Source organism: Leishmania donovani, chromosome 18 (assembly GCF_000227135.1).
Source record: "Leishmania donovani BPK282A1 complete genome, chromosome 18".
Lineage (NCBI taxonomy): Eukaryota > Euglenozoa > Kinetoplastea > Trypanosomatida > Trypanosomatidae > Leishmania > Leishmania donovani.
The window spans coordinates 602,668-614,441 of NC_018245.1; the positions used below are offsets into that span (position 1 = coordinate 602,668).

Genomic DNA, 11,774 nt, shown 5'->3' on the forward strand with positions numbered 1-11,774 from the left:
ACACACACACACACACACACACACACACACGCATGCGCACAAGCGTAAAGAGCGGCACGTGCGCACCGATCACGTGGTGTGGTTCGTGACTTCGCTGGCGTGCGCGAAGGTTTGGGGAAGGGGGTGGGTGGTGGATCGAGGCAGAGGATACGCGAGTTGTGTCTTCCCCCCTGCCCCCCTCCCCCTCGTACACCACCCGTGAGCGCTTCGCGCCGTGGTTGTCACCGAAAGAGAGGGTGAGACATGCCATCGTCGCTCATCCGCCTCTGCCTTTTCATAGCGCCAATCCCTCAGTGAGGGGCGCAAAAGCGAGCCGTTGGCGTACTTCGGCGGTATTCTCCACCCTCTCCCTCCCCTTTCTTCCCTCCGTGCCTAATCCTCTCGCCTTGGCACTTCCCCACCGTTACGCTGAGTTCACAAACCGCCCTCTGCCGCCGTCTCCTTTGCTCCTTTTTCACGCGCACCCACGCGCACCCACGTGCACCCCACTTCCCCCCTCCACCTCAGCCGATACGCGCACTCTGCGTGCTTTGCAGGCACAACGATCCCCCTCCTGCCCCTACCTCTCATCATCACTCCGTACTGGTCGTATCTTTCATCAGACAACTTGCGCGCCCCGACTCTTCTTCGCCTGCACACACACACACACACACCCTTGCTTTGGATCTCACCCAGCCTCTCCTTTGGTGTTTTGGCCGTATGTGTTCCACCGTGGTCCTTTTCTCCTCCCAACCCTTTCCCCTTGTCTCTCTCTCTCTCTGATTTTGTTCTTATCGTCACTGGATCATCGCTCTCCGTTTACTTTGCTGGTGCGGCCCCCCTCCCTAACGATCTCTCGATCTGCATAGAAGCCTTCGCGACTGACCGACAGACGCCGCGACACGCTGCTCATCTCTTCGCCACCTCCTCTCCTGCGACTCTCATCATGCCATGTAGGGAGCCCACTGACTCCAGCAGCGTCGCGTTGCCGGCGTCCATGCAGACACTGCTGCAACGTTACACAGACCGTAAGCTGACGGAGGAGGAGCGTCTTATCCTCGCGCACGCCACACCGAATGTGCGATGCGAAGCGTTGCGCATTTTCTTTGAAATGAACGACGCCGCAGCCGGCGTGGAGTATGTTTTGGCCAACAGTGGGGCTTCTCCCCGCTCTCACGGCGGCACCAGCGCCAGGGCCTCGCGCTCCGGCGGCACCTCCACCACCGCCCCCGCTGCGGCGCCGGTTTTGGCTGCTTCCAAGGCTCTCAAGTCGCTGTCGACCAACACGCTGAATGCCGCAAACGCAGGAGCGAAGTCTAGGGATGCCGCTGCTTCCGGTGCGAATAGGCCTCTTGCTGCGTCGGCACCAAGCGGCAATGCCGCTTTCAGAGACGAGGTGCGCAAGCCCGCCGGCACCGGACGCGCCGTCGTGCCCGCCAGTGGCAGCACCGCGCTATCGCCGGCGGCAAAGGCCGGGAGCTGTTTGCATCGCACGCGTGTGGCGCGGAGCGGCGAGTCCGTGTGCACCCTCGTCACCGTCTCCTCCATGTCGAGCGAGGACAGCGGCGACGACGCTGAGCTCCGACCGGCCGAGACCCCAGCGAGGGAAGAGGGGGCGGAGGCGGTCATGCCGCCCACCGTGACGCTGCGCTCTCGTGATCCCCGCGCCAACGCCGGGGCGGCTGCCGTTGTGCCCGCTGTGCCACTCTTAGCGCTGCATGCTGTTCTAAAGCAGCACGGCAGTAACAGCAACAGCTCCGCAAGCTCTCCCAGTGCTGGTGTCGCGCACAGCGAGTGTCGGCCCTCGGTGAGCCCTGCGATGACCAACACCACCACTGCCGCCGCCACGGCGCAGCCTCGAGACGTTTCTCCCTCCATCGTACCGCCGCCAGGTTGCCAGCGTCTGTCTCCGGCGGTACCGAAGCCGAGCACCACGGCGACCGCTGCTGCTCCAGGTTCTACGCCGGCCGCACCTCCGTCGCTGCCGTCCACCGCCCACGAGGACGCTGGCGACGACGAGGAGCCGCGAAAGACGGTGGCTGCTAAGCCCACGGGGTACTACGCGAACCCCACAGCTACGCACACCGCACCAGTCCCGCATCCGCGGCAGCCGTGCTACGCCGGCCTCGTGGACTCCAAGCCGACGGCCGTGCGGGGTGCGCACCGGCGCGATCGCACCTCGACCTTCGGCGAGCCCCAAGGGGGTGTCGATGTGGACTACAGGGAGCTGCCGTGCAATCACGGCAGCCCCTCTCCCTCCTGGACGCCGCCGTCGCTGGCTGGCAGTGGCGCTGTGAGTAAGTGCGGCACGGACTGGGCTGCACTAGTCGCAGCGGCACCTGCGCCGCAACTGCCGACGGTTCCGGCGGTGGTGACGACAGAACCTGCCGCGGCAGTGCCAGCGTCTCCCTGGAAGGACCATCGCACGGCACCGAAGGAAGCAGCCGACACCACCCCTGCCTCTGGCCTTTGCTCTCCTCGCCTGCCCACCGAGGCATCGCACGACCAGCCTAAGAGAACGCGCGGCAGTGAGTTCGGCGATACGGCAACCGCGGCCAACAACAGTGACAGAGCGGGCAAGACTCAGCAGTCGCCGCGCGTGCCCTTGACAGACAGGAAGCGCGAAGCGGAGGGTAGCGACAGCCACTCGCCCTGCAACGTGCGACACCCAGGCAGTGGTACACCCCAGCTGTCACCGCCGCCTCCCCCGTCGAAGCTCGGCGGCGCCTCCCCGATCAAGCGCGGTGCTGCTTGGGATGAGACGACGGGCATGTACATAACGCATCCGAATCAGCTTCGGCGGCAGAGGGCTGCTCGCAGCGTCGCCACGGCTGCCTTGACAGCGCGACCGTCTGCAGCGGTGTGCGGTGTTAGCGGCTCTGCGATGGAGCCCCCAGACACGCTTCACTACCACTTCGCTCGCACCGCGTCGTCGACACCAGATTCAGCGCTGCTCACCTCCATGCCCACCGCCACCGCCGCGGCACACGCGGCAGGATCGGTTCCCCTGGGCCGCTTGTGCTCTTCGGCTGTGCATATTGCTGGGGGTGCAGATGCGACCTCAGCACGATCGTGGGCTGCAGCGCTGCCGTCGTCGAAGGACGACAAGCAGAAGAAACGGAAGCAGGAGACGAAGCGGGCCAAGGTGCTAACTGGAGCGTCAACCTGGAAGAGGCCGATCGAGACCAAGAAAACGGCGACGGCACTAGCTGTCTCTCCAGCGGTGGCGCCGATCGTGGCAAGTCCGCGTTTGACAAGGTACCAGCGGGTTTGCCGCGAGGACGTGCCCGTCAAGTACGACTTCTACGGGCACAGCGGGAAGACGATTATGCTGCAGCGCCAAGCCTCGCAGTATCCTACTCAGATGTTTGCGGCTGCGGCCAGCGGCTCACCAAGCAAGCCCCATCGCACCGCCTCCGCTAGCCAAACGGTGCGGTCTGCGGCGCCAGTGGCGCGGACTGAGCGATGCTACAGTGTGATGAAAGGTGGTGGGGTTGAGGTGGTCGAAGTGGAGACAGCTCAGCCGAGTGCGCAGGCGCCTTGCCCCTCGACCATCCGCACTCCACGCAGCGCGCGCTTCCGTCCCCAGCAGCATCCACGTGGGCTTGTGGGAGAGCCCGCTGCCGCTATGGTCTCCGCGCGTGGTAGCGCCGCTGAGCGTGCTTGTCAGGCACCTGGAGCTGCGGTGCCGGTCTGTGCTGCTCTGGTGCCGCCGGCGCACTGCAGCGTCTTTGAGCGGCTGACTTCCAACTACTACGATGTCTACTCGAGCGAGGTGGCCCTTCAGGCGACCCGCCGCCGCCGATGACGGCTTTACCGCGAGGATGTCGCTCTGCCCAGGAGCATCGCCGGTCGGCACGCCGCCGCCACTTCGGTGCACCGGCGGCTAGCCCGCGCGGACGCCTTGTGCGTCGGCCTGCAGCCGCGCTGGTGGCGGGCGACGACTGTCTCCGTGCGGAGGAGATGGCGAAGCGCGAGCGGGAGCGCACCACTGCACCTGCGGCAAGTGCGTTTGCGCGCAGCAACACACCTTGCTACTTCGTTTGCTGAGGCGCACCATCGCGCTGCGGACCTGCTGGTGTGTTGGAGAAAGCAACCCCACGTGTTCGCGTTCCTTGCTTTTCCTGCGTTTCGTGGTACAGGCGCTCTTTGAGGAAAGTAGATGGCAGGCCACCACAAAAGGGAGTGATCGCCATGGCGGCGGACTTTTCGTTTTTTTTTTTTTTGGTATTGTTTACTTTGCCCGCTTCCGTTTTACATATATTATTTTCTGTCGATGGATTGATTTCGCTTAGATCTCCTAGACTCATGCGTTCATCCCTCCCACATCCACACACACACACACACACACACGTGGTCGTGGGCATGTGCGCGCGTTTTTCTTTTTCCTTTCTAACTTGCGTGCCTCCTTCTATTTCTGCCAAGCGTGTTTACGTGCGCGCTCTAGTCGTTTTCGGCGTTCGTTCTTGTGATGATGGTGCGACTTCGGTTGCTGGTCTTGTGCCTGCCCTGGTTTTTCTCCTCCCTGGAACGTGGGGGAGGCGGAGGGTGTGGGGGCGGAGGTTGACATCGACCTCGCTGTTCTTTGTTTTACATTTATGTATGTGTCGTCGTTCCCCGACTGCGGTGGTGCGCTCCATCTCTCCGTCTTTCTTTCTCGCTCGCTTCTCTGTTTTCCTGTTCGCGTGTGGCGCGGCGACAAGCGCTGCAGCCTTTTTGTGCGTGAGCTATTTTACAGCATCACCACGTGCGCTGTGCATGCGCGCGCTCGCACTCTCGATCCTTCGGCCCCTGGGCCTGTGTAGGCTTCTTCGCTTCCATGAACGCGCCATGAGGGCAAAAGTCTTACGTACGTGCAAGAAGAAAGCGAGAGCGGCTCAAAGCCGCAGAAGGTGGCGCGGAAGTCTTCGGTGTGCTGATAAGCCATGCCGAGGCAGCCTAAGCGGCCGTGGCAAAGTGGGCCAAGCGCAACGAAAAGTGCACCCGCCCGTTTGGATGTGCAGCGTGTGGGTCTTGCCCCCTCCCAGACACCGCCCCTTTAATTACTCTTCGCGCGCATTCAAGGGGAGAAGGTGGGAAGAAAGTTGCTGCAACGGTTGCCGTTGCTGCTGCAATCCCGTTCTCCCTCTTGCTTCTTGGGCTTTCACCTTCATGACGCAACGCGTTTGTTCGCCAGCGTCTGTGAGATGTGCGCGCGCTCTCCTTGCAGCGGAAGAGGCGCGCGTGCCGCATGGAACCCCACCGCGACGCCCGACGCAGATGCAGCGGCTCGTGCGCTACAACTTCTTTCTACCTCCTCTTCATCCTCATCCTTCTTTTCGCTTCGCTCTGCCCGGTCTCGACCTGTGTGCACGGTGACATGTACGCACATATGTATGCACGTCGTCTGGTGGCGACTAGTGCCACCGCACACCATCAACGCTATAATTGCCTCTCTCAAGTTGCTTTAGCGGCTTATCACGTAACCCCCACACCCCCTCCTCCCCTCTTCTTCCTCAGACGACTAGGGATTGCCGCTCTGTCTGTCGTTGTGCAGCAGCACCACTTCAACGTCGCTGTCCGCGTCATCGCTGCCACTGCTGAACCTGTGAAAGAGACCAACAGCAAGAGCACCCTCATCCTTCCCCCCCCCTCCCACACACACACACACACAAACGCTCCCGCCTGCGCACTCCCCCCGGCTTATTTCCTTTTCGCTTGTTGCTTGTTGAAGCGCACACATCTGCTCTCGTGCGTGCTTGTGTTGCTACTCGAGGGCTCATCGCGGAGGCACACCTTTACGCGCGCTCGGGCGTATAAAAAAAACATAAGTGCGCGTACCCCCTTGAGTACGACGAGAGTGCAAGCCGCAGGCGTGGGAAGACCGTCTCAGGCACGGCCTACGCTTACACACGTCTTGGCTCCCGGGCTATCTCGCCCCCTCGCCCGCGCACCCCTCCGTGAGACCACCAACCGGTAGGAAACCAAAAAGAAAAAAAACCAAGCCATGTCTTCTAACTGGACTGCCGCGTCCGGCGCGCATCTTCGCGTGGAGGACATCGACTGGGGCTCCACAGGTGGCGATGACATGTTCACCTCGAATGCCGATGACCTACTGATGTCAGACCCCCGCGCGGTTCGCCGTGCCGAAACGGCACCGATGGTGCTGACCATCATGGGCACAGGGGGCTCTCTCTGTGTCGGAGGTTTCGAGGAGGAGGTGAACCCAGACGAGGAGTACCGCTACACGGAGGATTACCACCAATTGTACTACTCCAAGAACCCACGTGACCCCCGCATGCTGCCGCCGTTGACGCGCCGCCGCCACCACCTCGTGCGTGAGGCCCGCGCGCCCGGTGCGTTCGCGGTGTCGAGCGGCGACAAGCAGTCTGTCCCCTCCACGAATGGTGCTGTTGGCGACCGCATTGAGAACAGAGAAAGCGACTGTAATAACGCTGCCGCTGCCACTTCCGCTGCCACTGCCATTGCCGCTGCCGCTCCAGAGGCGACCGAGCACCTTTCTTCACAGGCGCTCGTGAAGCTGTACGTTGACACCTTCCGTCCTGACTGGGATTACGCGCAGATCAAGAGCCACGTGTGCACCTTCAGCCGGGACCAGGACGGAAGCCGTCTCGTGCAGCGCCTGCTAGAGAAGCCGGAGAACATTGTCTCCATCTTTAACGAGGTTATTGAAGAGTTTGGCGAGCTGGCGACCGATGTGTTCGGCAACTACGTGTTGCAGAAAATGTTCGACGTGGTGCCCAAGGCGGAGAACGACGCCAACGCGCTTCAGGAGATCAAGGAGGCGAAGATGCTGGACCGTCTCACGGCGAAGGTACGTGGCCACCTGCTCGAGTACTCGGTGCAAACGTACGGCTGCCGTGTTATGCAGAAGGCGGTCGAGAACATGCGCGCTGCCGACCGCAACGCCATCATCCGTGAGCTAGATGGGAAGATTGTGGAGTTCGTCTTTGATCAAAACGCGAACCACGTGGTGCAGAAGGTCGTCGAGGTATGCCCTTCTGGCGCGCAGTTTGTGGTGGACGCCTTCATTCCGTCTCTGGGCGACCTGGCCTGCCACGCCTACGGCTGCCGCGTGCTGCAGCGCACCTTCGAGAAGTGCCACGACGTGGAGGGGGTGAACATTCGTCCGCTCATGGAGGCAGTGCTCAGCCGTGTGAACGAGTTCACGGTGCACCAGTACGGTAACTATGTCGTGCAGCACGCCATGCTCAATGCGCCCGAGGATCTGCGCCACCGCTTTGTGGTGCAGCTGACGCCGCAGCTATATGCGCTGTCGTGCAGCAAGTTCGCCAGCAACGTCGCCGAGCGCATCGTGACGACGGCGACCGAGGAGGAACGTGACGCCATCATCAAAGAGCTGAAGAAGCCCCTGAGCGACTTCCAGGGCGGCAACTACCTAGTGAACATGATGCAGGACACCTACGCAAACTACGTCGTGCAGCGCTTCTTTGAGGCCGTCTCGCCCACGCAGCGCGAGGTTATCAGCGAGCTCGTGCAGCCCCACATCGGCACCATCAATCAGTCCGTCTACGGTCGCCACTTGCTACGCAAGATGGTGTCGAACAACATTCTAACGAACACCTTCCTCCTCAGCCAAGGCATCGATGTTAGCGGCCCCGAGTACGGCGGCAATGCGAACAACAGCGGCCACCGCAGCGGCGGCCACCGAAACACCGCTAACGGCACCAGCGGCAGCGAAAACCGCCACAACGGCGGTGGTTCTACGGCATACACCAACCGAAATGGCAATGGCCGCGACAGCCGTTCAGGCGGTGGCGTGGGCAGCAACAGCAGCGGCGGTGGCAACAACAACGGCAGCGGCGGCCGTGCTGGTCGTGGCGGGCGTGGCGGTAACAGCAACAACAGCAGCAGCAACAACAGCAACAACCAGCACAGCGACGGCAAAAACAACGCCATGCGAAGCAACGGTGGCGGCAATCCAAACAGCATGCTAGTCTTACAGCCGCAGCTGCAGCTGCAGCAGCCGATCATGACCGGGTACATGCCCATGCCGCAGCAGTATCCGTACGGAACTCCCTACGGCATTCCTCAGCTTCAGCAGCAACAGCCCCAGGCGCCGCAGCCGGCGTACATGTACCCCGCCGCAGCCGCCGCTCCGCAGCTGTATCAGCCGCAGCAGGCGTACATTCCACAGATAGCGCCTAGCGGCTTTGGCGCATTTGCTGGTGCCGCGACCTTTTCGGCGCCGATGCCGCCTCAACAGCAGGCAGGCAACTATTCTCTCCGGTATGGTACCCCGATGCAGCAGTCGACGCCAACGTCCCAACCACTGCAGACGCCGGCTCAGCAGCAACAGCAGCCGACTCGCCGTGGCGGTGCACAGTCTCCGCAGGTGTACGTGAACGGCGGCTACAACGGCGCAGGCCAGGCGCACCAGCAGCAACCGTCGCCGAACAGCACCCTTTTCCCTGCGTCTCAGCAGCAGCAGCAGGCGTTCCAGGCGAACAGTGACCTCGCCGACGCCACCCTTGCCTCTGGCAAGGGAGGCTGCTCAGGGAAGGGAAACACTAGCGCTGGCGTGAGCAGCGCCAGCCACGCTAACGCGACAAGCAGTGACAAGGCTTGTGCCATTCTCACCAACAGCAACACTAGCAGCCAGCAGCGAGCCGGCTACAGCAACCAGCGCACCCCGCAGCAGGAGACGGGCTACTAGGACGGCTGCTGGCGGTCTCTCTCTTTCTGGTGTTGTTCCTGCATTCTTGTGTTCTCTGCTTCTCTTAACAGTGCCTCGGTGAGGATACGTTCCGCGCGAGATAACCACCAAGTTACGGACAGGCTCACATACACACACGCATGCCTGGCCGGATACACGCGAGTGCATGATTGGGGCGGCGCCGCTTTACAGGCCTCTCCCTTTCTCGGTCAGGCCTCTTCCTCTTGTCCCTCGAACGCACATATCCAGGCTTCGACTGTCGCGCATGCACTCTCTCCAAATGCATGCGTTGAGTGCAAGAGGGGGAGGGGAAGGCCCGCCTGCTCCACTGCAGCAACGGCGGCAGGGAAGGGCCGAGAAAGACGCAGAGGCGAACTTTGCATGAAGACCGCAACCGTCATTTCAATCTCGCGTGCGAGCGCTCGACCTCTCTGCAGTGGGGAAAACGCGGGCCTGTCAGGATGGATCAAGGCATCGTTGAATTTGCGGAGGACAGGACGCCATGCACGGGCGCACACAGTGTGCGTGCGGGCTGCGGGGGCGAATGGGTGGGTGGCTTGGATGATGAGAGAGAGAAAGAGGAGGAGGGATGCCACAGGGAGGCTGATCTTTTTCTCGTCGGACTCCCATCCCTATGCCACCACCCACGTGGGGAGACGAGAAGTAGTGAGATGCGCAGGAAAAGATGGCAGTGGAGCGGAAGACAACAAGGTGCCGAGGCGCACCAGCCGCGGGCCCGTTGAACGGGCGGGACATAGAGATGTGGGGCGCTTGTGCTTGTGTTTGTGTGTGTGTGTGTCGGAGCCGTCGCATAAGAACCCGAGGTGAGATAGTGCAAGAAGAGGAATTCAGTATGGGAAGGCGAAAAGGGGGTGAGGGGGAGGAGGATGCTGCGGCCCGTCTTTTTTTGTATTGCGAAGAGTCGGTCCCTGTGCTCGTCGCAGCTGCGTGCTTCACACTCAGCTACGCGTTGAGGAAGCTGCCTTCGTGAAGCGTGTCGTTTGCGGTGCCCTCGTCTTGCCCTTCTCTTGCTTTCTGTGCAACAGGCTTATTCTTGTGTCTGCGTGCTCATGTGGAGTCCCTGCTCATCTCGTTTCTACCTCGCATACCTGTTCCGGGGCTCACTCACCTTCCTTCCCTCGTTTCGCTGGCATTTTGTGAGAAGTCGTTCTTTTACCGTTGTATCGCGTTTGCGGGCCTGCGTTGACGGACGCGAAATAGGAAGTGGGTCACCTGTGTATCCGCGGATATCCACAGAGGCTGTCACACGCAACGCCCACATACATGATTGACATGTCTCCGGCCGCCCTTCACTACGCTCCGTCGCCTGCTGTACTTTCTGCTCTCCTTCTTTCGGATCCCACAGTGCCCCTCTTCTTTGTGTATTCGTGCGGCCCTCTTCTCATATCTGGTTCTCTCTCTTCTTTTCAGTTGGCTTCTGCTGTTGATCCGCCTCCTGTTGCATTTCATGCAGTGTGTGTGTGTGTGTGCGTCCGCCCCCCCTCCTGAAGTCTCTTGTATAGATGTGTCCTCCTCTCGCACTGGAGAAGACAAGCACGTTGCTTTACTGCGGCGGCGCGCTCTTTCTCAGTGGAGAAGGAAGGGGAGGGGGCGCGCAACGCAGCATGCCAGCGCACGCGTCGTGTGCCACCACAAGAAGTGGAGGAGGTGGACACACACACACACACACACATGCCCCTAGATGCGCAGAGAGCAAGAGGAAGAGATGGGAAAGGAAAGGAAAGGGGGGACCCCCAAAAATCGAGATCAATGCAGCTGCAAGAGAAAAGAAGCTAAACCAAGTAGTCGAACAAGTCGACAGATCTCTCCTCCCACCGCCCCGCTGACTCACAGGTTTGACAACAGTACGAAGCACGTGCGAGAAATAGAAGACGGCATGCCTGGCGGCAAGTCACGTAACTGAGCAGCGGAAAAGAGAGACGCTTACACGCGATAAAAGAAAAACATGTGCACGCACTGAACTGACGCGACCTCCCAAAGAACGGATCGTGAGCTCAGAGCGGGCGGTGGTGGCGAGGGATGCGCGCAGGCAATGATCGCGAAAGGAGAGTGAACGCAGCGATGTAAAGGCGGCCGAAAACACAAACGAGCGATATCGACACGACGACAGAGAGAAAGAGGGAAGGAGGCTGGCGTAAGAAAGGTGCCGCGCGAACATCCAACCGCGAAGGACGAAAGGAAAGAAGGGTCAGTCACAGACACACACACAAGTCTATATATTTCTATATATGTCTGCGTCTATATAGTTCACTGTTATCCCCTTCCCTTTCGCTCCTCTACTTATTACTTTCTTCTCCCTTCTCCATTCTTCCGTACAAGATACTTCCTCACTCTCCCTTGCACTCCCCTTCTCCTGTCTTCTTCCTTCTTTGCTGTCCACTGCTTGCATCTGCCTACCTTTTTACCACGCTCTTCTCCCTCGTGTTTTACTTCCGTTGTGCGTTTGTTCCACTGGTTCTCCTCCACAGCTGCTCTTGCCTTCAAGAAAACCTTGTTCCCGTGTGCTTGCATTCTTGTTGTACCTTACACACCTTTGCTGCGGCTCTGTTGCTCTTCGCATGCTTCCGTGTTCGCTTTACAGCTCAGTGCACTTCGTGCGTCTCTTCTCCCTTTTCCTCCTCCCCCTCCTCCTCTCTCACTGCCTCTCTCTTGTTAGCAAACGCGAGGCGGGGGAGCGACAGTGTCAAATTCATGTGTATAAGGTGTGTGTGTGTGTGTGTGTATGCGAGCGAGCGTGCGTGTGCGAGTCCGCGGAGGAGGCGAGCGACCGCGGGAGCACAGGGATGTCGATAGGAAGAAGAGCAACTCCCCCTTCGTTTCGTCTCTGTCTACCCGTCTTTTAGACCCACACACACACACACACACACACCAGCTCACCTCCTCCCCACTCCCTCCCTCAGCTTCCTTCCCCCCGCCGAACCTCCTTTTTTTTGCTTGCTCCACGGCGATCGCTGTCTCACCGCCGTCCCCCTATTTTTCTTTTTTGTGCCACTTAGTGTGCGTCTCACGCTCACACACCCCTCATGCGCAGCGGTTGCATGCACTTCGACGCATCCGCTCTCTGGCGAGCGGTGGGCGGACTCTCTGAAGTGAGAAA

General features: G+C 60.5%; 2 protein-coding genes across 2 annotated transcripts; both read left to right on the top strand.

Moving 5' to 3' along the window:
• Positions 1-925: 925 nt before the first annotated feature.
• LDBPK_181390 (hypothetical protein, conserved) lies at positions 926-3,787 on the top strand (the record flags this gene model as incomplete). Its single annotated transcript, XM_003860105.1, has 1 exon — positions 926-3,787. One exon carries the CDS (start codon positions 926-928, stop codon positions 3,785-3,787), a length of 2,862 nt encoding a protein of 953 aa, XP_003860153.1.
• A 2,178-nt stretch (positions 3,788-5,965) lies between these two features.
• On the top strand, positions 5,966-8,656 carry LDBPK_181400 (pumilio protein, putative; the record flags this gene model as incomplete). Its single annotated transcript, XM_003860106.1, has 1 exon — positions 5,966-8,656. The coding sequence occupies one exon, from the start codon at positions 5,966-5,968 to the stop codon at positions 8,654-8,656; it is 2,691 nt and encodes an 896-aa protein (XP_003860154.1).
• Between the last annotated feature and the right edge of the window lie 3,118 nt (positions 8,657-11,774).